At 41.7% G+C, this 25,584-nt stretch overlaps 1 protein-coding gene across 12 annotated transcripts in view; it reads left to right on the plus strand.

Annotated features, from left to right (window-relative positions):
* The window catches only part of stxbp5l (syntaxin binding protein 5L), a 110,900-nt gene that overhangs the window by 245 nt on the left and 85,071 nt on the right, over window positions 1-25,584 (plus strand). For all 12 annotated transcript variants that reach the window (XM_084022360.1, XM_084022366.1, XM_084022364.1 and 9 more), the window contains exon 2: window positions 17,963-18,060. In XM_084022360.1, the coding sequence (XP_083878486.1) occupies window positions 17,963-18,060 (98 nt within the window). The remainder of the gene's footprint in view (window positions 1-17,962; window positions 18,061-25,584) is intronic.

The following is a 25,584-nucleotide window of genomic DNA, read 5'->3' on the forward strand; positions in this document are numbered from 1 at the left end:
AGGTCCAGGCAGTAGAATAAAGATAACACCTTGTATTCTGGCTTCCCCACATCCATATTCACGTTATGTGATGCTTGTAAACATTATGATGTCTGCATGTGCCGATATAGCCATTGATGAAGAAGGGAGGGACCGTAAAAGTTGGATCTGGAGTCAGTTCAGCAGCTGCCACATTAGGCGGCTGCTTTTCTCTGTTTTTGTGGAAAGTTCAGCACCAGGGACAGCTCCTCGTTTCCAGCTCTCCCAAGCAAGGAGGCAGAACAACACAGACAAGCTGGTTCTTGGTGGCTTTTGTTGTTTTTGAAGGGCCTTATGAGAAAACTAATTTGTGTTATTCCATCAGTCGATGGTTCCTCGTGGGCACATGTGCACAGTCTGTGAAGCTGTCATGTGTGTGCAGTTTTGGGTGCACTCCAGTTCCCACTACGTGCGGTATCGACATGGCATTCCCCTCTCCATCCGCATGCTGTATAGGCTGCAATAGCCTGCACACATGTAAACAAACCAAAGGGAATCGATGAAAAGTAGCCTCCCCGCTGCACGCATGAATGGTATAGGAGCAATGACATAACCGGTGTCCCTCCCTTTGCATGAGAAAGTGCACAGCAAGCCAGTGGAGGGACCCTGCGGTAGCTAGCTGATGTGCTTTTCACTGAGGAGGGAGAATGAGGGAGGGATATGGGTGGGGGGTATTTATAGCAGCCTCTGCCGCCCATTGCAGCCCTTTTTTCTGGATGCATTTTGGAGCTGACTGCAGCGATTATTCCTCACCCTTAAAGAAACAGGGTGAATATGGGATACATGCAACTGTGAATAATTCATTGATAACCGGGTTGTTTACAGAGCTATATTATTATTGGGCAGACCGACACTAGTGGAGGGGGGAGTATGTTTTTTTCATTTCTGTATAGAGGAGCTGGGGGAGGAGGAGGAGGAGGAGGAGGAGGAGGGACTTTGATTCACAAGCTGGAAAGGATGCTGCAGAGCACCCTCGGCAGGCAGAAAAGCAGACAGGGAGGAGAAAGTGCTGGAAAAGAACAGCCTGATTCCCTAGTCCCATACAGGAAGCTACTCCTCCTTCAGTGAGCAGCTCAATGCAGGATGTTGTTTTTAGAGAGCCTGAATCAACTGAGCCTCTCATGAAACATCCCTATATGCCCCTCCCACCACCATGACATTTATTTGCAGAATTTTATTTGAGGTACAGGTTGTGAGTGTGTGTGTGTGTGTGTGTGTGTGTGTGTGTGTGTGTGTGTGTGTGTGTGTGTGTGTGCATGTGTGTGTGTGTGTAAAAGGGAGTGAAAGACAGGCACAGAGGGAGAGGGACGGAAGAGGCAGTATAGCTGCATCTGTTATGTCTGTCAATTGCTTTTCCTGGTGCAGACAGGGTTCAAGGTGGGACAAAGAGATTATACTGTCATGTTAGCGTCTATGTCCATCACATGTCTATCATTCTTTGCAAAAGATATCTTTGGGCCTTAATCTTGCAACTTTGTACGTGACAATAATGCACCTAAGGTATAGCTTTAAAAACATGCTGAAAACTATGAAACAGTATCTGAAAGTAGAAATCAATTCAGGTCAGTATTTTGTGCCTTTTTGGTGTGTGTCTCATCATCTAAGGAGGCTACTGCTTTCTGATGTTATGCCGGTCCTGTAGGATGTCTACGTGAACACACTGAGACCGTAAAAAAATGTCTCCTGTGATCCTTTCCCTCATTCATTAAGCACTTAAATATGTGCATAACATATGCAGCAGAAACTGGTCTGTTCCCCCTCAGGTCTATGTGAGATATATGTAAATGTTGAGTTATTGTATTAAAGTAAATAAGCATGTTCCTTGAATGTAAATCACACACACGTTGGCTCATATCTGCTCAGTAGTCACCAATAAACAACAACACATAAATGCATTTGTTTTAATCTCATATGAACACATCAGAGAAATCCCCTAAAGTTGACATTTCCATATATTGCCCCATATATTTTTAGATGGGAATTTCACTTTCTAACAGAGGTATAAATCTGTAAGCTGGTGCAGTGTGTGTGGGAGGCTTTGGCATCTTGGCTCACTTCTCAAAGTTAGTCATGACTTCTGTCCTCGCGGTGCTGTGTGGGAAGATGCAACAGCTCATTTTTGTTTGGATTCTACAGCATTTGTATGTGCTTATAGTGAATAGTGCTGTAGAAACCCAACAGAACTGAATCAAGGCTGTCCTCCGTCTCTCTTTTGGATGCGTGGGATCATTTCAGTTTTCAGCAAAATAGATTTGTTTGAGAAAGACAGGGATAAACACAAAATTAATTGTGTCTGTCATCTACTCTTGTGACCTATACCCACCTTACCAACGCCATTATTAGTGTAATTGTATCATATATGCAGATTAATATCAATTTGTATGGAAAACAAATAAAAGTTATTAACTATATATTACTATAACTCTCACACAGAAGAAAGGCAGGAGGCTAAATTATGGTTAAGGACAAGCAGATTGTATATATTTAGTGGTTTACTTTTCCCCAAACATGCTGACATCATTCAGGTTTATGGAATAAACGGAGCGCTTTTCTATAGGTTCCTTTGAAAACCTCAATACTGCCTCCACATAACAGGCCACAAAATGATAAGTTAATTCAAAATGTGTGTGTGTGTCAAATACTTTCTTCTCAAACCCCAAAACAGAGGTGGTTCCAACAAAACTCTTAGGTCCCATAACAGTTCCCACAAAAGCAAAACATGAATAGACTAACTAAACTAACTGGACAGAAACAGCACTTTCCCTCTGGCTAAAGCAACAACACAGCAACCCAAACACGAGGAGCCCAAACCAGGACAAGGCCCTCACTCAGTATTAGCTTCGCAAAGCTGCAGAGGTGATACAAGCTTGTGAACTATGTTGAGCAAACCCCTAGTGAATACTGAACTAAAAAAAAATGAAGGCTAATATGTTTCTGTATCTGCTTGATGTGTAAGCAAACTCTTAAACCCTTATAACAGTCAAGTCAATGCTGTGTTTAAAGGTTGTTTTGTCCCCCCCAACTGAAACAATGTGTCCTTAAAACATTCCAATACAACAACATGATAAAGTCACCACAAAATCAAAATGTTTAAATCATAAGTGTGGCAAAATTAATTAATTAAAACAGCCTTTATATCTGATCAAAAGAAGCTCGTCACTAACACCAAAAAAAAATAAAAAATCTTGGATTCTTTATTTCAGATGACTTCATTCATCTTACATGTGCCTCTTTTTCCCCCCGTGACTCTAAAGTGGAGTACCGAATTATTTATTAAAATTGCTGGTTTCCAATAAGTCTTAGTTGCTGTGAAGAACATGGATCTTACATAAGGTGAATTTTCTGAATATATAAATGTTTCCTTCTGATAGACGAGCACATCTCTGCTTTGGGACTGAAATTGATGCAGAACTACTACAAACTATATGGCAGGATCCTTCAGCAGTCGTGTGCAAACTATGACCGGATCTTTGTAGCGTTGTGGTCAGACACTTGTAAATCTGGTGCAGCAACTTAGGTAAAACCTGGGCAAATCAATTGTTATGATATTGATCCTCACTCCAAACCTCACAAAGCTACAACATTTCCATACCTACGCTTGTTTCTGCAGACAATCCATTAAAAAAAAAAATACAAAGTCAAAGGCAGGGGAACACAAAGCATGCAAATTAGGCTTGCATGAAAATGCTCTTCAGTGTCGAAGCCAGACACTTTGTACGCCCAAACCTCCACAGAGAACTCTCCCCTAAGAGGTTTACCAACATCACGCTGCTTTCACAATCATTATTTGCAGGACCACAAGGTCAGGAAAACATTAACATAACATTTGTTTGGAGAAAAGAAAGATGTTTTATTGGTGGTCGTTCATGTTTTTGCAGTTGAAAATTAATGTCTGAATTAAGATTTAAGTGTTTTTTTAAATATAATTTATGATCTGGAGATTGTTAAAAAGTATGCTACTGAGACATCTTGACCTCATTCAAATTTCTAATCTCCTTTAATAAATGATTAATCTCTAAAGTGTACCTATGATTACTCCAGCACACCAGCACAATAACATTTCATTAGATTTCATTGTAAGAAAAAAACAGAAAAGAATAAAAACACACATGGACATTATAATAGGACTAATGGCTTGTAGGATGCATCCTTTATAATTCTGTAAAAGTCCATAAGAATAATAAATACAAAAATCAATCTGTTGGCCATCCACCAGTGTGATTCAGTCTGAAAAGTGCCTTCGCCCAATGATAGCTGGGATCGGCTCCAGCCCCCCCACGACCCTAAATACAGGATAAGCGGTAGAAAATGGATGGATGGATGGATGATGATGTTTTCATTTAGCTAAAAGAAGCCTTGAGTTCACCATTTTGTTTATTACCATCTTGGTTTTTTGCAACTGGAAGTGACACAGGAATGTGAAGTATAACCAAACACTAAATAGAACATTTGTCGGCAACCAAAATGTTGCACTTACCTTCGTTGATCTTAAAGCACACTGTGAACATGTTTAAAGTTCTAAAATGAATACACAGGCAACTCCCACACAGGACAACACTGTGGTAGCAACCTGTTGATTACAAGGTAGCCAAGTCATAAAGCATGCACTGCTTTATCATCTATTTCACTCTAAATGGGACCATAATTTACTAAATGTGTTGTATTGAAGAAGACTATAGGGATTCAGACCATAAACTCATGTTTACAATGTTCATGTATGGCAATCAATCAAGGGAGAAGTGGTGTCATTTTCTCACAGACTTCTATAAAAAAATCAGACTTCTTTTTACAACAAGAGGAGTCGCACCCTGCTGGCCATTAGAAGTAATTCAAGTTGAAGGCACTTTCGCGTTGACTTCACATTAAAGAGGTGTGTGGCTGCAACTGCCTCACAAAGCCGCTGGTGTAGCTGGTGTATAATCCCATTCTTGTAGTTGTAAAAAGTTACTATAGTGAGATGTTTCAAAATAATGTAGTTTGTCTTGTTATATATATATATATATATATATATATATATATATATATATATATATATATATACATTTGCTCCTCAGTTTCAGACAATGTAATCCCAAAGTAATAGGCAGTAGGCTATGTTGAACCATCAGCAAAATGGTTTTAGGGTTTAGGGTTCTGCAGTTGGTCAATTGTGAATATTCCGCTGCAGAAAACATGGTTGAAGCTCAGAGGTTAGTAGTGTGTCAGCCCCGTCTCTGTCCTCTGACTGTAAAATACCTGGTCTTATAAAGATGACATCCCCTCACGCCCTCAAAAGCAACCCCACGAGCTCTAATGGGTGTGATGAGTCAGTGGGTTGACTTCCAGCTAGTCTCACATTACCTTGTGTCAACTGCCTGTCAGAAGTCACAGTGTGGGATCAATTAAGGGGGAGTGGATGTCAGGCTGAGAAGAGGAGATGCTGCAAAAGCAATGGCAGTGGAGAGATTTTCAGTAAACTGCATACTAGTGAGACAGAGGGAAAGGGCTTTTCAAGAAGTATGGTGTGTGTGTGTGTGTGTGTGTGTGTGTGTGTGTGTGTATTCAGTATCCATCCCGACAAACTAAAGCTTCCTTTTCCTTTTGCTTGATGTCTCATCTGCCTTACTCACTTTTATTTTACGATTTTCTTTGTAAAAAATAATTAAGTGTTCAAATGGGCAGCAAGGGAGCCCATTGGGATATAATCTGTATTATATGACAGTGCTGTAAAAGTGTGAGCTATTCATCATATTCTATGCAACTGTGTGTTTGAGGAAGCACACTTGCCACCACTTGATTTTGTGTGGGCTTTCTGATTGCTTTGTCCATTCTGTCTAGGTGACGGCAGACAGCCTGCCTCAACTCATGCTGCGTGATATAATGAAGTGAGCTTTCCAAACACCCCTTCATTCCACTAAACTTTCCATCACTTCACACTCATGGAGTCTAAGTTTAATTTTGCATGATTATTCAACCACTGCAGTATTTGGTGTTTTGTGTGATGTGCGGCTCCTGGTGAGAACACAATTCTGGTCAAATATGGTTATATTTTACATAAAATTGTCAAAACTGTTGTCGTTTCTTATTCTTTTCTTATCTATACCACTCAAGTTATATCCATGGACATTATAAAGAAAAACAGTTTGGGCAACTTTTAGGCCCCCAGCCTTTTTGTGAGGCCCCATCCCAAAGTTTTGCTTGTTCTAATATCATCATTGCTTGTGTTTCAGTGGCTACAAACATGTTCTGGAGAGTTAAATCATTTGAAATCCGCTGTTTACCCACAATATGAATTTTGTTCTGACTGATCATAAAAGGCAACAAATGCTGAATAATAATACACCCTCTACTCATGTTCCTACATTAACTTATCGTCATGTGGCTACTTGCAGAGAAACATCTATTTCAGAGATGCACAAAATTTCACACATTTATTGCATTTTACTGTCGGAGGAAATATGAGCAAAACAAACGATATTTTATTCCATGACTGAGACTATTGAGTAGAAACGTTATTATGGAACACAATCCACTTGGAACTGCAGCGCTGCAAAGCTTTAAACCAACATATAATTTCTCGCCCACCCCGTTCCTCGTGGTTAGTGGATCCATCTGCTCTTAAGTGCTACTCTCAAGCACTTGACAAACCTCATCTATGTCTCCCTGGGAGTACGCAGAAACCAGAGTTGAGGTTTTTGTTTGTTTGTTTTATAATAGAAACACAGCTCATGAGAATTCAGGGTTCCTTTCATTTGGAAATTGTAGTAAAAAAAAAGTTCAGACAAGACAATGCATCACAACAGTGTATTCAATAAGTAACATACAGTATATTCAGCGAGGAATACATTTCAAGAACAATCTAATGCAAATTACGTGATTATTAGTACTTTGACTCCCCCCCTTTCTTTTTCCATTTTCTTAGAAATACAAGTGCTCATCATATTAATCACAGCTATAAACGTCTTTTCTAGATTGTATCAATAATCTAAAATCCATTAAGACATAGTTGGTGAAAATGACATTTTGATAACTACTGGAGTAAATAACAAAAAAAAAAAATCTAAATCATTTTAGAATGTGCTGTCATAAAACGTTTCACAAAGCTATGCAAATCACTAAAAAACAGAACATTCAGAAACTTCTGTCCGTCAAACTTTTGTTTTGAAAACCAACCATGTAAGAATGTGGGTTCGGTTCAGTGACGGTGAGGAGGTAGTGACATGTTACATTACGCTGTTGTGGGCAGAAACACGTGACTATCTTCTGCAGTCCTACTTCTTCTATCAAGCCTAAGGCAAGATACTTATGCCATGCCTGATTCACTGATAGACCTGCAGCTGTGGTTAAAAGGTTAAACCACATATATTATACATCCACACATGGCTGGTGTCTGACCCCACATCTGCAAGAACGCACGGCATGAAGCCCAGGCATACAATCGCCTCCCCCACACCCCCCAAATAGAGACAATTGCTTTGCACTTGCATAATAGAAATGTGATGAACCTACCAGTATTTTCATGTCTGTCTGGTTGTGTATTTGTAGATAAATATACCCTCAAAAAGGAGAAATATAATAATGATACGGTACATTGGAGCAATATTAATGCATAAATGCCACATACATACATAGATACTATGGATCGGAATCACAGAGTAACTCATGATACAATAATATCACGATATTTTGCCCACGATAACAATTATATCACCATACTGCGATTCCAGATACACGATATATTGCAAGAAATCATCTACGATATGTATCATGATATCTGTGTATCTGAAGGAGAACAGATACCAGTGAAAAGTCAAAAGCAGGAATAAATTGTATACTGTGTTTATTCACTGCATTGTGGTGTCAGTTTCACAGAATTTGTGAGTCTTAAGTCCCTCTTTAAGACACACTGACTGAACATCTACATGTGCCATCATCCGATAACATAGGGAGTATCACGTGATATCGATATTTCGATAAATTGTCCCACCATTAATAGATCCATACAAGTCTCTCCCCCACTCCGTCTTGCCCCACACATAACACTGTAGTCTCCAACTGTCATGCCATTGAGCTATTGAGCCCACTACAGTCAGCAGGGAGGGAAGCTCATTCATTCGTTCTCACACTACATTCTCATCCTGTTCACATTTGAGTGCTGTTCTGTGTGTGCATTCATGTGACGTGCAGCTAGCTTACAGGAAGTGCTTATTAGACCCTCCTCACCCTCAGTGATGAATGGAAGACTTTATTTGTGCATTCTGCCATCTTGGTTCTCAGTGCTTCAGGCGCACGGGTAATTTGTATCCCATTACTTCCTTTGCCTGAAATAAAATGCTTAAAGCGGCCAAAATGCATATGTTGTATTGATAATGTGTCGTAACTATGTGAGAGGTTTTGCTCATAATGAACCAACACATAATTATCACCTGATGAGAACCCCTCACTTTGTTTTCGTTCACTCTCACGGCTTTCATCAGATTCCAGCAGCAGCAATTTTTAAACAAAACTGTAATAGTTAGTAACTAGCTGGCGAACATAGTGAAGAACCAGATGCGTCCCCCAGCAGATGGTGGAGACCAAAACAGAGCTAAAGAGACAGATATTAGACCTATATTTGCGAATGTGTTGGCCATATCGACTTTATGAGGTCATAATATGTTAGTCAACACATATTTTAATGTAGGTTTAAATACATATGAATCTACCATTTAGCCTACATCTGCCATGCAGTTCTCTCATTAGCTGTTTTGGTGATTTTGTGAAAAGAAAAAAATAGGCTGTCCATGTTTAAAATGGGCTTAATGTGGTTAAAAAATACACGTGATGCCCTTGAACCCGAGGTAGACCTTATGGATTTACAAACAACAAAGGATAGAACATTGTTTGGGAAATACATGCAATAGTGTATCTGATAAGAAATGAAAGGCTCCTGCTGTGTTGTGTAAGCCCTGTGTTTCAACTTGTTTCATGTTTTCAGAAAGCCCTGATCTCGTCTTCCACTCCTCCCCCAGATGTCTTCTCTCCTACCCACATTTTGATTTGCCTCTTTTTTATATTTATTTTGGGCTGCTTCTGACTAGATCAAAGGAATTTTAGAGCAACCTCAAAATATCTCCTTTCAGACACTGTCGGGGGAAGCCTTGTGTGTGTGCTTGGTTGTTTGATGGGACTTTGTAACATCTCTAGAAATTGGAATAGATGTATGTGACAGGACTATTTTACCTTTCTCTGCACTGTCTCTCATCCTGATGTTTAGCCTTCAGGGACAGGTGCTTAAACATTTTTGTGATGCAGAGGCCCATTGTACGCACACAGGCAACACTAACCACACAAATGCAATCTACATGTATGATCTTACATTTTATTCAAAGTGATTTGGAATAAGTGCATTCAACCTGAACATACTCTATTCACAAAGTGATGCATGGAGACACAGTACCCCTTAAACAGTGCTTAAACATGGTTTAATGCCTGGGTTAAGAGTGCCATTTATGTAGCCTACACTGTGTCTCATTTGTAATGCATATACATCCACATTTTTACTTCAAAATTATGACCACTGTCCACTAAAATGTTGTTTTGCCAAAAACAATTGAAGAATGTTGACATGACTGAAACAAACTCTAATTGAGAAAAACAAAAGAGCAGCAATTGCATTGGTTGGTGTGTATAATTATTATAATTATATACCCTGTTCATGTTGGGCTGCACGGTGGTGTAGTGGGTAGCACGGCAACTCACAGCGAGGGTCCTGGGTTTGATTCCCGGGTCAGGTTCAAGGTTCCAGTTTTTGTGATCCATCTATTTATTTACTTATTATAAATAGCCTAGTAATATCCCATGACGTGCTGTTTGTATTGTAATTCATTAATTTGATCATTTGTACTGGCACGAGCTCGGGCAAATTATCTACTGGTGTCACAGAGGGAAAAAGACGGTGGCCAAATCCCAATGTCCCCCCTCACGGACTCACGCACTTTGATGCAAGTTCCGGTTAAGTGCCTGAGTGCTTCAAATCGTGAAGTGCGTGAGGGCTCGCTCGCAGACTTTTTGAGCCCTTTATGCACACTTTCCGTAAGTCAGCATCGATATGGGAATTACCCACAGTTCATAGCGTTGCGGCGTGAAACACGGGGTTACCAGGGGAAGCCCAGAGGAATTACAAAAGAAGGTAAACAAAGAGTAAGGCACATGTGTGGAATATTACATTTACACAGAAACATTAGTGTGCACTAGATTCTATGAAACTACCTCAAGCAGATACACTACTATACCGTGTAGTGTTTTGTATACATAGATTATATTTCTACATTACTCATATTTATTGGAATTATTTTATACTTTATATTTTTATACTTATTTGACTATTTCTTGACTCTTATAAAGCAAGTGCAGCTGTACATTTTCCCGAGGGGGTTACTAAAGTATTCTGATTCTGATTTCCACAGATATTTACGAACAAATATAAATACATGTGAATGTAGTTGCAAACTACAGATAGCCTACAGATCGTTTCTAACAGGTTGTAATTTTTTCTATGACTTCCTGTCAAATCTTCGAAGGCTGATCAGGGTGTTAGTGGGTCATGTCGAGGTCGAGGTGAAGTCTGAACAGGTGAGTCTTGAGCCTTTTTCGGAAGATGGCAAATGACTCTGCTGTCCTGACATTGGTCGGGAGTTCGTTCCACCACTGAGGCGCCAGAACAGAGAAGAGTCTGGACTTTGCTGAGCAATATTTGTTTGATTTCAGCGATGGTGGTACCAGCCGGCCAGCTGAAGTAGAGGAGCGGAGTGCTCGCTTCGGGGCATGAGGTTTGACCAGTGTTTGAAGGTAGGCAGGTGCCGTTCCATTGATGGCCCTGAAGGCCAGTGTCATCGTCTTGAATTGGATGCGTGCTGCAACAGGGAGCCAGTGGAGGTCACGGAGGAGGGGGGTCACGTGGGAGAATTTGGGTAGATTGAAGATAAGGCGTGCTGCAGCGTTCTGGATACGCTGCAATGGTTTAATCGCATAGGCCGGGAGTCCGGCCAGGAGAGAGTTGCAGTAGTCAAGGCGGGAGATGACCAGTGCTTGGACCAAGAGCTGCGTTGCATCCTTTGTGAGGAAGGTCCGAATCCTGCGGATATTGTAGAGGGCAAATCTGCAGGATCGGGCCACAGCAGTGATGTTGGGGGTGCAGGATAGTTGGTCATCGAGGATTACACCCAGGTTCCTCGCAGTTGAGGAAGGAAATACTGTGATGCCCTCAACAGTGACCGACAAGTCCATGCGAGGGCAGTCTTTCCCTGGGATGAAGAGGAGTTCGGTTTTATTCAGGTTAAGCTTGAGGTGATGTGCAGTTGTCCAGACAGAGATGTCAGCCAGACAGTCCGAGATGCGAGTTGCAATGTGAGCGTCAGAGGACGGGGGAAAAGAGAGGAACAGCTGGGTGTCATCAGCGTAGCAATGGTAGGAGAATCCATGCGATGTGATAACAGAACCTAGTGATCTGGTGTATAGTGAGAACAGAAGCGGTCCTAATACTGAGCCTTGAGGGACACCCGTGTCCAGAGAGCAGGGTTTGGACATAGAGCCATTCCATGTGACCTGAAAGGTGCGGTTTGTCAGGTATGATGTAAACCAGGTGAGAGCAGAGTCGGTTATGCCAAGTTCAGCCAGAGTGGAGAGGAGAATTTGGTGGTTGACTGTGTCGAATGCAGCAGATAGGTCAAGGAGAATGAGAACGGAGGAGTTGGATGATGTTTTGGCGTCTCGCAGGGACTCGGTCACCGTGAGGAGGGCCGTCTCAGTGGAGTGGGCAGTCCTGAATCCTGATTGGTTAGGGTCTAGGAGGTTCTTCCGCAAGAGATAGGATGACAGTTGGTTGTAGGCAGCACGTTCCAAGGTTTTAGAGAGGAATGAAAGAAGAGATACAGGTCTGTAGCTTTGGATGTCAGTAGCGTCAAGGGTGGGTTTTTTCAGGAGAGGCTTCACGATAGCAGTCTTAAAATCCGCTGGAATGACACCTGAGGTGAGGGAGGAGTTTATCAGGGTGGTGAGGAATGGCAAGATGTCGTGTGAGATGTCCTGGAGAAGAGAGGAGGGAATCGGGTCAAGGGAGCAGGTGGTGGCACGGTTAGATGTAACAAGTGCGTGAACGTCTTCAGAGGTGAGGGGGCTAAAGCTGGTAAGACCATCCGAGTTGAGAGTTGGGGGAGATGTCTTCTGGGAGGGAATAGGCGTGAATGAGGAGCTGATGTCATTTACTTTCTTGGTAAAGTAAGTTGCAAAGTCATCGGCAGTAAGGGAGGAGGGAGGGAGAGGGGTAGGAGGGGTGAGGAGGGAAGAGAACATGAAGAAGAGTTTCCTGGGGTTGGAGGCAGAAGAGTTGATCTTTGCCAGGTAGAAGGCAGATTTAGCTGCCGAAACAGTTGAGGTGAAGTCAGAGAGGAGGAGGTGGTAGTGAGCAAGGTCCTCGTGCTGGCCCGATTTCTTCCATTTTCTCTCTGACGCTCGCAACAATGATCTGTTGGTTCGCAGAGGTTCAGACAGCCAGGGATGGGGGGGAGATGATCGCGCCGGTCGTGAGATTGGGGGACAGAGAGTGTCCAAAGAAGAGGCGAGTGAGGACATCAGGATAGAGGAGGCTTCCTCAGTAGGCATTAAGGAGAACTGTTCCGAGGATGGGAGCGAGGAGATAACAGTTGAGGAGAGAGCGGAGGGAGTGAGGGATTTCAGGTTGCGGCGGCTGGTGACCATTCGAGGCGTAGAGGGGAGGGATGAGGTGGGCTTCATGGGGAGGGAGAAAGTCACAAAGTGGTGGTCGGACACGGTGAGCGGGGTAACAGAGAGTGCCGAGATGCCACAGGATCTTGTGAAGACAAGGTCAAGTTGGTTCCCGGCCCAGTGAGTTGGTGGAGAGGGGGAGAGCGTGAGGTCAAATGCGGAAAAGAAGTCAATGAATTCAGATGAATGCAGCTTTCCCGGGTGGATGTTGAAGTCACCGAGGACGACGAGCGGTGTGCCATCATCAGGGGAGCAGCTCAGGAGGGCATCCATCTCATCCAAAAAGTGAGACTTTTAGTTAACTTAAAGTTAACTAAATGTTTGTTAACAGCTAACTGACTTAGGTCAAAGTTAGCTTAAAAACCAGAGGTGTCCCTGCCGTTTAAAGCCAAGTCACGTTGACTGTACCTGGCTTCAGGACTGAGGAGCTGCAAGGACGTGTTAAGGTTTGTGGCCGCTCATCTCAACCTCGCTTAAATTAAACAACATAGCCTACAACGGTTGTCTCCATGTGTGATGGTTTTTCAGCTAATAGCCACCGCGCTGAAGCTAACGTTAGCGGCAAATAACCATCGAACCGTAACGTTAAGCACTTCAAACAGTTGACCACACTGTTAATTCAATTAAAAAAATAAAATTATGCTAAGGTTCTCGATATGCATTACATGTCCATAGTTCCTCTGTCTACCTCACTGTAATATAAAACGGTGTATTTTATTGATAAGGGACCATGTAGTGTGGCTGTGTGCTTGTTTTAGTCCAGGGTTACAATAAGAAGACCTCTGCTTTAGGCTACGTCTGCTATCTGAATTAGAATCTGGCACATTGTGTCCTATGATGGGAAAAAAACAGTTCAAAGTGTAAAGAACCAAGGCTATATGGACTTCCATGTACAGTACCTTTCTCTGGATGATTTCTATTTGCATTTCCTTTTTCCTGTCGACGTACACTCGCTACTCTATCCATTATTCACTGCTTGTCAGGACTCTTCATCCATTCTCCATTTATTCTTGCGCTGTGTGTGAAATGCTTATTATTGAAATGCGTATGTCATATTTCACTGTTGATCGATGCTTGGAGAGATAGCTGCTCAATGCACAATTTGCTTGCAGTGGGAGACACGTTTGCCGCGTTCTATTTATAGAACCAGGGGTCTAGACCAGCTCTGCAGCTGAACACTGTGAGAAAGGATAGTGGGTGGCATGAGGTGATATTAAGTCTTTGGTGGGTGGGAATGGCTGTGTGGGGTTATCTGATTAAACTCTAGGCTTGTGTGCATAAAGGCTGTGTGTGTGTGTAGGAGACCGAGGGGGAGAAAGGGGGACGATGTGGTCCATTCAACAGAATCAATATACATAAAATGTAAGTTAATTCCTTAGTGTTTATGATCACTATTCAGTTTTGGGCTCTTTTTTTGACACAGGACTAATTACACACATTGTTACTCTAAGTCTGTCAACAGCTACCTAATCAGAGAGCGAGAGAGAGCGCGAGAGAGGACAGACAGACAGAGAGACTGGGGGAAGTTGGACACAACACACACAGAAAGAGGGCAAAAATGGCTGTATGGCCTTGAAACATTTATGAGGAGCTCTGAGGTTCATCGGACTAAATGTTCTTCTCGTCCACTTCGTGGCTCTCATGTATGTATATGTGGGGTTGGATCTCCTGTATCCCAGCAACGGTGCAGAGTTGAGCTAGAGAACCTCAAGGTGTTTGAACAGATTGTGATTGCATTCCCATTACACATGAATTATTTTGAGTTTGAATGTGTATGAGCGAACAGCTTCTTTTGGACTCATTATCTGGTGCATTGGCTTGTTGAGTAAATGTATTTTTCTGATCAGAGATCAGTTATAAAAGTGGTTTGAGTGTCTGTTCAAAACATCATTGTTAGTACAGCAAATGGCTGAAACATTAAGTTCCTGATCAGAGGGATAAACACTTGACCTCCCTCTTCCTTTTTTTTTTTTTTTAAATAATGGATAAGGCAAGTGATTCTTAATGATAGAGTGAAGGCCTTGTTCACCCTGCAATAATTCAATAATCATGGAAGGAAGACAATTACAAACACAAAACCATATCACTTTTAAAATAGATTAAAATACGTGCGTGTGTTGGGGTGGTCGTGCTGTTGCTCATGGTGCATATCTTAATGTTACAGCCTGGTGCCTTCCAGATGCATACCATGCATTACTGTGAGAGTGACATGCATGCTCAGCAATACATGATTTATTCAGTGTTATTAAATGGCTACATGAGGGAAAAGTGCATCAAAAGCGTGGGGGAATTCAATAATTAAGTTAAAAATTGATAGGAGAATACCAGCATTTGCTTTGTGCTGTGTGAGCCAATAATAAATAATTGGGTATGTTATATATTATCATAATGCGTCAAGGCTTTTCAAATCCACATTGTCAGTTGATTCAATATAGATGTGCTTAATCGAAAAGTCAGATTCCATGGGCTGTATGATGCTGTGTTTGCTGTTATCTCTTCCATAAAGGTGATCTTTATTATTGTTAAAAGCTCTATTTATATGCAAGGCACTTATTGGCCTAAATGTAGCAGTGGACCCTAGCCGAGTGACAGATATGTGTGCATCTGAAGGCTAAGTATTATTTCAGTGAATGTAATGCCACAGCAGTGTGCTCACACGCACACACGCACACACACACACACACACACACACACACACACACACACACACACACACACACACCATTCTAAATCACTCATAAATATGCAAAACTTGTATGTGTAAATAATAATGAACATATAGCCCATGTTGACTCACACACAGAAGCTCTTGTACTGTATAGGAATGGGAAATGTCTGCAAAGCATACACACACACACACAAAATAAATGAGCATGTGCACCAACTTTGCACTGTGGTTGCTTTGTCGTCCACTATGTCTCCAATTACCACTGAGTAATTTCATTCTGTGTTGTGTAACCATTCTATTCATGCATAGACTCTCATGTTATCTTCCCAAATGCATCCTCTACAGTATTAATGAGAGCACAAAACCCCTGTTACAACAATTCAGGCAGCCAAACAAAGGTGTTTGTGTTGATGATGAAGTGGGGGAGTCTGGCAACATTGGGTGTTATGTTATGAACAAATAAGTCACTGATGACTTCATTGTGGGCTCATTACTGGAGGTTATTATTATTATTGACCAATTTCTTTTAAAGACAAATATTGTGCCAAATATTTATCCATGATGGTTATTGGCCTTCTCTGAAAACAGAGGCTTTCATGACCACTTATGTTAACCAATTTATTATTTTCCGGAACGGCGCTGCACACCACAGAAAAGCAGGGCCTCTCTTTATAGACATGGGTGGTCATCTGTTATAATTTGATATCTATAACAGTTTTGTTTTTATCTGTAGCATTGTTACAGTGCTTAAAGCAGTAATATCTCATAATGCACTTTTCTGGTAAAAGCATTCTTGTAACATTTCCATTCAACACTGGTGATCCATGTCTCTACATTACTCCAGAGCGTATAACTGTAAGTGAGGCACTGCTGGGAAATTTAACATGACTAATGGCAGACAGCTGCAGAGCATGCAGTGCATCTCAGAGTGTGAGAGTTGGATATTTAGAGGTTTTGCCTAGTCAGGCCTGGGCATATGAATGCTGAGCCAAGTCAATTTAATCCAGATGCAACATTAACAGAAGCTACGGTTTCTTAGCTAATTTCGCAGTGTGAAGTCTCCAGGTGTTATCCATAGAAGAATGTTGATCTTGTCAATTTCTAAGTTTTTTTAATTTCAGTAAGCTTTCAGTAAATTTAAATTCAGATACATCTTAAAGCTGTGGTCTACGATTTGAAAGGTTTGAAAAAAGCATCCCCCCCACACACACCCCTCCCCTCTGTGCTCCTTAATCCCCCCTCCGAGCTCGTATCATTCTCCCTTCGAGCCTCCCACCTCCCTCTTATTTTACAAAAATAATTCACCGAAATGTGCTCCTGAAAACATTTTATGTGAGAAATAAGCTATGCAGTTGCTGAATCTGTCTTTATATTAGATCGACAACGGTCAGTTTAAAAGATTTTAAAGAGCTTGCGGGAGGTGGCGCCCCGTCTCTCGAAACTTGCCGTGACGTGATGGCATTGCACGGCTTCTTACATAGACAATGAATGGGAACATCCCCCCCCCGGGTAAAGGTAAACTCAGACAGAATGGCGTTTCGAACGCAGTTTCCCGGTGTGTCCGGGACTTCCACAACATGTACAAAGCAGTAATAGTGTTTATTACGGCCATGAATGATGACACATTATCGGTGTAAATGCAGCAGGTGCCGGTCGGATTTCTCTCTCACCCCTACTGCAGTACGTCCCCGATCCCAAACTGCTTGGCGATCGCTCGCCACAATCCCCCCCCTCCCCGCTGACGCCGCAGTCTCAGCCAAAATCTCAATTTGAACTCAGTTAAACACTTGAGAGCCCTGCTCCATATGCTCAGGGCAACAAGTGTCTTGTCCACTTGTAGTTTCAAATGTGGAAGTGAGTCGGGACGAGCCGTGAGCAGGAGCAGGAGAGTGAGAGAATATTGGATTGGAAAATTTAGTCAATAGTAGCTATGCGGACCTCATGGCTACTATTGGCTAAATTTTGGCTCAATTGACAAATCTTAGACCAGAGATTTAAATGTGTTGAGTATTCCTGAATGTTAATTGAAATCCAAATACAAGCAATGGTAGGAATGTGTGTTTACAACTGCATGTATGGTTGTATTTGTTTTACACAATCTTGTCACAGCAAACCACAGCAGACACATGAGATTGTGACAGGAAAATGTTTTTCTAATCATTGAAAGGCTTTGTCTTTTTGCCTAGGGAAACGTGGTTATATAACTATTTGTAAGCTGGATAGAATGTTTGATGACAATAAAATGTATGTCCTTGACAATGTCGTCAACATCATTAGTTATCATTAGTTTTCTTTAACCATTTAATCAGAGCACAATCACATGATTTATCATGTCATCTTTTTTTCTATCAAAATCAAAGGTCACAGTTTTTTCAAAGGGAAATTTAGCTTTTGAAATGACAAAGCTATAACTGGATTCAACACACAGTAGAATATCAGAAGGCTAGGAAAAATAATTTCACTACCGCAACTCTGTTTCTTAAAGGTTTTTATATTTTAATTAAAAATATTGTTCTTTGTTTTTCCTTACAGACGGTTCGTCATGGTTTTCCTTACCAGCCCACTGCTTTGGCCTTTGACCCTGTGCAGAAGATACTGGCCATTGGCTCCAGGACAGGCGGTATACGGATGTATCCTTTAACCCTCATCGGCTCTCTTCCTCCCTCACTCTTGTCTGAAGACACACTAGAAAAGTCTACACATATAAATAAATAAAGACATCGTTTATCTACTCACACACAAATCTGTGACCCTGCGATAGTGTGTCTCCAGGAAGGGGCCTTCCTTCACCACCCCTCCCCCATCTCTTCTAATTCTCATCCCTCTTTCAGCCTTATCATTTAATGTTGCTGGACTGTCATGTCACAGGCTCCGAACTGTCTGTCCAGTGGCCCATCCCCTGGGTCACCCGGTCACAGGGGTCAGAGAGAACATGTGACTGCAACCCAGGTAGGAGATTACACCCTCATTATACCCAGTATGCCTTTAGGGAAGCAAGCGATTACTGATTCTGCAGCAGCCGCACTGCTGGTCGTTCCGGGTTAATAGACGGACGGACAGAGTGATTTCTCTGGCGAAACAAACGAGATGGTGACAGAGGAAGTTGTGACATCGTTTGAATATTTGAAGGAGAGAGAACGAAATGAGAATAGGAGGCTCTCTTTGATGAATGCTGGACTGTGAGGCAAGGCTGCGATTCAGCTGGATGGAAGCCCTTGAGTGACTTAGCATTTGTATTGACATGCTGCACACACCTTCCTCTGCTCCCATGTGGCCTGTCACTGACTCTCTTTCTCTCTCTTTCTCTTTGTCTCTTTCTCCCAATTGCATCCTCTCACATACTTACATTTCTCTATTGTGCTGTTTCGCATTCTGCCACGCCTGCCATTGCCTTCTCCCCCCTCTTATTTCTGCTTATTTATTCAATTCACCCTTCCTCTGTCCTTCACAGCCTGTCTGAAGGTTCTTCCTTTTCTTGCTTTGAACATTTACCTGCCATCTTTTCTCATTGTATCTCTTATTTTTTTTTAAATGCATTATTTTCTCTCCATATTCCTTCCTTTGTATTTCCTTTGCATTTGCTGTATTAGCACCGTATATAGTGGTAGTCATTTCTAAATCATAAATGGTACCATAGTAAGTCCTGCCATTTGCTTTCATTCTGCATCAACGCTGTTAGTGTTGCACACACAACCAACCAAGGGTTTGTTCTCACCCAGTCCGCATGTAAAACATGCAATTTCAAGCTGGTCCCCTGTCTGTTTCTCTTCTTTTTGTCTGCTTCTCTTCTTTTTGTCTGCTGGAACTGACCCAATACCATAGATGCTGCCAAATGCTTATTTGATTGAAATATATATTTTTTTCTGTATTGATCTTCGGGGGCTCAAAGTTAAACACTCAGGTGACATTATTGATCGACTGTGTGGGACTGTTGTTATGTGGGCTCTTTGTCGAAGGTGGTTTCTAGTGTGTGTGGTGTAGGCATGCATGTCTCCCTGAATGCAGTGCCTGAGTGTACAGTATGTGCATTTGTGCTCGTCAGTATTGACAGAAGAGTGATCATTGTAACTTAGTTTCCATGGTATGTGGTTGCTTTGTCAGAAAAGCATTTTGTCAATAACCTTTTAATAACCCGGATACTCACTCAATGCATAGTCTGATTATAAAACTCATCTGAGCTTGGTATTGGGACGGACATTACTGATCCATAAATATGTAATCATTCAGGAGAATGTCCGTCCTGCTGTACTGGGATGATTGCAAATAATATACCGTATTTTCACAGACACTGTCTTACTAGGAAAGTACAACCAGCCTGGTATATGTTTTGTGACACAACAGTCTAGTCTAATACAGTCTAATAATGTCAGTCAATGACAATGTCAATATTCTATCTCGAAGCAGCGGATGGGAGCACTTGACGGCATTGCTTTCTATAGATATACTGGCATGGTAACCATAGCAACTTCCTCTCTTCAAAGTCCAATGCAAAGACCCCGTTTACACCTGGCATTGATGTGCGTGGAAGTGAGATCTGATCATAAGTGGTCACTTGATACCAGTGACACATTCTAATGCTAGTGTGAACTGACATACTAACAGCTGTTCACTTGTGACTTGGATCCCCCAAGACATGTTTATAACAGATGTAAACAGGGCAAAATAGATCCCTTTTAATGTGTGTGTATAAAAACATTGGTTAGTCTTCGGGCCTCACATCATATGGAACCAACTTGTATAGTTGACCAGTCAATTTAATTTTCATCCAAAGCCTCAAAAGTGAGAGGATGTGGAGTTAACAAGGCTTAGTCTTGTCTAAAGCAAGACTTAAGTACTTAAAAGACATTACAAGGCATAAGCTCATTATGATCACATTGAGTACATCATAAGCTTAACAAAGGCTCATGCCTTTTAATAACATAATCTTACATTTACAATTCATACTATGCAAACATAGTATTGTATTTTTCTGATGGCATTGAATCCTGCTGCACAAACGGCACTGTGGCAAGTAGATCATTGGCAGTACAATAGACCAAAAGATGGGTGTCTATCTAGAGATGGTTATATTGTATTGGCCAGGTGTGCTTAAGTAAGCAGATTGAGGCGTTGCAATAATCATGGCTGTACTCGGGGTTAGAAATGTTAGTGAAGAGAGGAAGAGAAATATATAGTAGGAAGACAGAAATAGACAAAGGTATATGCTGTTATTCAGGAACATAACAACTGGTTGTCAAAAATATCAGCCATATATCCATCTTTTAAAACCACCATCGTAATTACGTCACAGTGTTGGCTGGAGGCTAAACACACAAGCGGATGGCTGCCTTCTTAGCTAGCTTGCTAATTCTGCCATGCTTTCCATGCAACACTGGTTACAGAAGATAAAAAAAAAGTTGTCACTTATCTGCCACCACCTCGGCTCTGCACACAAAAATGTGTCATGTTTACTAGCAGAAACACACTCTATGACATCATAGGCCAATAGCCACAGCCGAGACTTACTGTTGGCTTAAAGAGAGAGAATATGTTATGTATGAGAATTTCTGTGATCATCAGACCGCTTTGGTCTGAAGTACAAATACACAGGACCTACTATGTCACCAAATACATTTGGATTCAACATATAGCATGATATCTGTGTGTAGCAGTTTTAGAGATGAACTCAATAGGAACATCTGGACTGCTGAATCTCTCATGTATTCTGTATTCACGTGTGGCCCCTACCTCCTTCACTCTCTCTCCTAGCAACCACATAACCCCATGTGGTAAACTAGAGTAGTAATTTACAACTGAATGACGAATCACTTTTTTTCAGTCCTGAATTTAGAAATGGGTGGAAGGCAAACCTTGCATAGTGATCAAGAAACACACAAGATAAAACTGAGCACTGTTGTTACACAGTACTGATTTGATTGGACAGTGTTGTCATGCCCTGCAGTGTGTCAAAAGGACTGGTCCTGCTCTTGTGAATGGTGCATAGTGACGATGTCATCAAGATTGGCGCAGTGGGTTGGCAATGAGGCTCTCTGCAGTGGGCTCCCAGGACACTCCCCCTGCCTGAGGTGAGATTACCAAAATATGGTGAGATTTGGTTTATTGGGTAGCAAGTAGAACAGAGAACGAGCATGAAAAGTGTATGCGTGATTGTCTCTGTGTGTTCATGTGCTTATTTTTCTCTACTGTACCTAAACCCCCATGTCCCGCTTGCTGACTGTGCATTCATGTGCGCTGTCTACCTGTGTCAATATTGTGTGCACAAATGTGTGTGTGTGTGTGTGTGTGTGTGTCTGCGCGTGTGTTGGTCTCTTATTGGTTTGAGTGTTGGCTCCATGAAAGTGGATGTACTTTCAATAAAGGGTTCAGTTAATGGAATTGCCCAGTCTGATAGACAGTCAGTTCTCATAACAGTCAATCTGATCATAGAAAAGAGAACAAGAATGAGAAAATAGATGGAGAGCAAAATGGAAAAGAAAAAAACGAGGAAGGATGAAAACAGGATGAGGGTTTGTATTGATATCAACAGCTTGTTTATAAAATATGACAGTTAAAATTGATCCGTTTGCCACTTACAGAAATGCTGTAAATCATAGCCAGATTATTTTTGAGATGCTACATGGGCCTGGGCTGGCCTGGGCCTAGTGTATTCACCTGATTAACTGGCTACCAAGTCTAAATAATACTGAAACATTATACTTAGATAAGTATAGTAAATGTTTTTGATATCGATTCATAATATCTCTGGATGTGATATCAAAGACTGACAAGATCAATAGACTTGCCTAAAGCTGATATTGCATGTCCTCCTCTGCCAGCAAAAGGCACTGTCAAGACTTTTTTTTTAGGCATAGACGCCTTTATTAGCAGTGGAAACATAGGAAACATAGGAGAGAGAGGGGGGTGTGACATGCAGGAAAGGATTCGAACCGGGGTCTGCTGCTTATGTACATTCGTACATGGCATGCGCTCTAACCACGCCACCAACTGCGCGCCCAACCATACATTTTTTGACAGTACTGAGTCAATCGTTAAGTTAGCCAGCATTGACAACAGTTGGTAAGATCTGCATCTTTACTTTTGAGGGCACACCCTCTCATCAGCAGCCATGTGTTCATTGACCAGCAGCATTCAATTAGTGAACTGAATTTTTCCAATAGAACATGAACGGAAAATGGGTGGAGGTCACTCTTTGTAAATAAGCAGCTGTTACAGTCCATTGCTAATTACTCCGTCTTACACTGTGTGTGACAGCTTCCAATACCATCAGATAGTCACTAATTAAGCATTCATCGTTGTCACACTGTGCATTGGCTTTGCTGACTGTGTGAGCAGGCCTGCAAACATACTGATTATTTTGCAATCGGTAGCTCGGCTTCTACAGAAAGTGGCCAGTGATGTAATCAGATGCTACCCAGATTAAGAATATTGGATGTATTTGCACGCACCGTGATCTATTTACATATTAATGCTATCATTACTGTTAACACAAACACTGTTTCCATATGAGCACGTACACACGTAATCACAACGACACATAAGTCCTGCCTGGTGACTCACTTGGTCGTGATTGAATTACACGTAATAGGATTTGCAGCCCTCTATTTGTAAACTAGAGTAATGGCAGTTTTTACTGCCGCCAAAGGTGAGCAAGCAAAAGTGCTGCTCTGGTAGTGTAATAGAAAAGGGATGGAGCAGCAATATTAAGCTGCTAATAACCGCACACTGCACTCTGTCCTTACTTTACCCTTGTAGGATGCAGGGTAATAGAATTAATGGCTCTGCTGTGTTGTAGTTTACCCCTGGATTAAAGGAAAAGTAATATGAGTATGACGGTTTATTTTGAAACAGAATGAACTATAGCAGAGTGTATTTTTCCTTGAACCATAGACTTTTTATAAACCATTGCATATTGTTTGTTCTATCTTTAGCCTGCACAACACCTCTTTTAATGAGTGTTTCCTAACGGCACACGTTGACTGTTGCATGTTTCCCCGTGACTGTGGAAACTTCCATGTATGAGAAGTTCTCATGCATTTCCAGAAAATGTCTAAATGTGGTTTGGGCTCAGTTGTATCCCGCTCAACCAAACTAATTATGTCCTTTTTGTATTCATTTGTAATGATACAATGGTACAACTTTTGACAGCAGATAATGTAAGAATCCTGTCTCATATTGTGACCACATAATTCAGGGTTTCACCAGAAAAAAGTTTGGGCCAAGTAATATGCAGATAGTAGCAGATACTATGAATGTTAACTGGATTTTCACTACTGTTTTGGTATCAGGTTGTCTTAACATGTATTTGCTAATGGGCTGAATCCATGAGTGGGCGACTGTGGTGTTTCAATGGTCTGATTTTGTTGTTTTGTCCCCCATTCTTTTAATTAGTCCTGGTCTTTAGTCAAGGTTCCATTCACAGTGGTATTTCTGGTTTGGTTGGTCCACTCATTTTCTTCCTGCTATATAACAATCCAATCTACATTATCATTTGGAGGGAAAAAGGAAAAGCACCCATATGCTCCACGTTCCTCTGCAATTTCTCTTTATCATGATGACAACCTGGGCTGCACGGTGGTGTAGTGGGTAGCACTGTCGCCTCACAGCAAGAGGGTCCCGGGTTCGATCCCCGGGTCGGCCCGGGTTCCTTCTGTGTGGAGTTTGCATGTTCTCCCCGTGTAAGCGTGGGTTCTCTCCGGGTTCTCCGGCTTCCTCCCACAGTCCAAAGACATGCAGGGTGGGGATAGGTTCATTGGTTACTCTAAATTGTCCGTAGGTGTGAATGTGAGCGTGAATGGTTGTCTGTCTCTACATGTTGGCCCTGTGATAGACTGGCGTCCTGTCCAGGGTGTACCCTGCCTTCGCCCAATGATAGCTGGGATCGGCTCCAGCCCCCCCGTGACCCTGAATACAGGATAAGCGGTAGAAAATGGATGGATGGATGATGACAACCTTTTTGTCATTTAGTTTTTTTGTGTGTGTCCTGTTGACTAATTTTCCAGTGGTAAAAAAGAGGAAAGAAGAGAGTGAGGCTACGTGGTATTTTCTGCTTCTGTTCTACCTGTCTTGGCCTCTCTTTTTTTTTGCTTTTTCCTCCTCCTTAAAATTCATCTCATCTCTCTTCTTCATCTCCTTTTCTTTTCCCCTACGCACTTTTTTCTCAAGGTCCCTTTCTCTGACATAAATATCTCTGAACCTGTGTATGTACAGGTATATGTGCGAGAGACAGAGAAAGAACTATGCAGAGTTTCTGTCATAAACATTGTTAGACCAAGTGGCACGTTTTTTTTTTTTAAAGGGGCTGGCAGCCAAGTGTCTTTTTTTGACAGGGGCCTGGCACGGGCCAGCGACAGACTGACGGCAGCATTGTTTCTGTCATAACAAGTTCACAAAATTGAGAATTCGAAAAGGCTATAACACACATGCCATAGGTCGTATCAGTTACTGACCATCTGGCTAGCTAGCTAAGGTCGGCAGGTAACTTTGACTTGTGATAGTTGGAAGTACGAGGGTACAGAACACTGATCTCAGATCTTTTGTTTCCCCATGGGTGTTTTGTCATGTTTGAAGCGCGGGGGGGGGGGGGGGGGGCAGTCGATTATCTCTTTGTACATGTGTGAAAATATTTTCTGTGGTTGGTTTCAGCTTGATTGCATTCATTTATTCTTTAGCCACTGAAGTGTTAAATAGCGATAGGAGGAAAGCCTTTTGTCCTCATGCAAATTAGGCTATTCTGTGTAGAAAAGTACATAGTGTATCAATGCTCCATATTATGCAGAATTCATATACATATTTAAAATAATGATATCTAAGACATAATAAGCCTTCAAACGAATTAAATATTAATATGCATTTTAAGGGTATGTTTTATGTTTGGTTTTGCTTTTGAACAAGCTGCGTTTTATTCTGAATTTCCAGCACTCATCCTTAAATCAATCGTCTATGTTGTTACAATAGAATGGTTTCAATAATTATTTACATCCTTCTCATGTTCTTCATTGTTATCACCCCAGTTGCCAGTCATTGCTCTTTGGACTTTAGTCCACTCTGCTTGGGATGGTGAGGTATTCAAGGGATGAAAGGTCATCTTTCTATTAATAGTAGCAATGAGAATAATCGGGGAAATGCCACTGGTATATATTCACAGTCCACTTTCT

Source organism: Eutrigla gurnardus (assembly GCF_963514095.1).
Source record: "Eutrigla gurnardus genome assembly, chromosome: 12".
Classification (NCBI taxonomy): domain Eukaryota; kingdom Metazoa; phylum Chordata; class Actinopteri; order Perciformes; family Triglidae; genus Eutrigla; species Eutrigla gurnardus.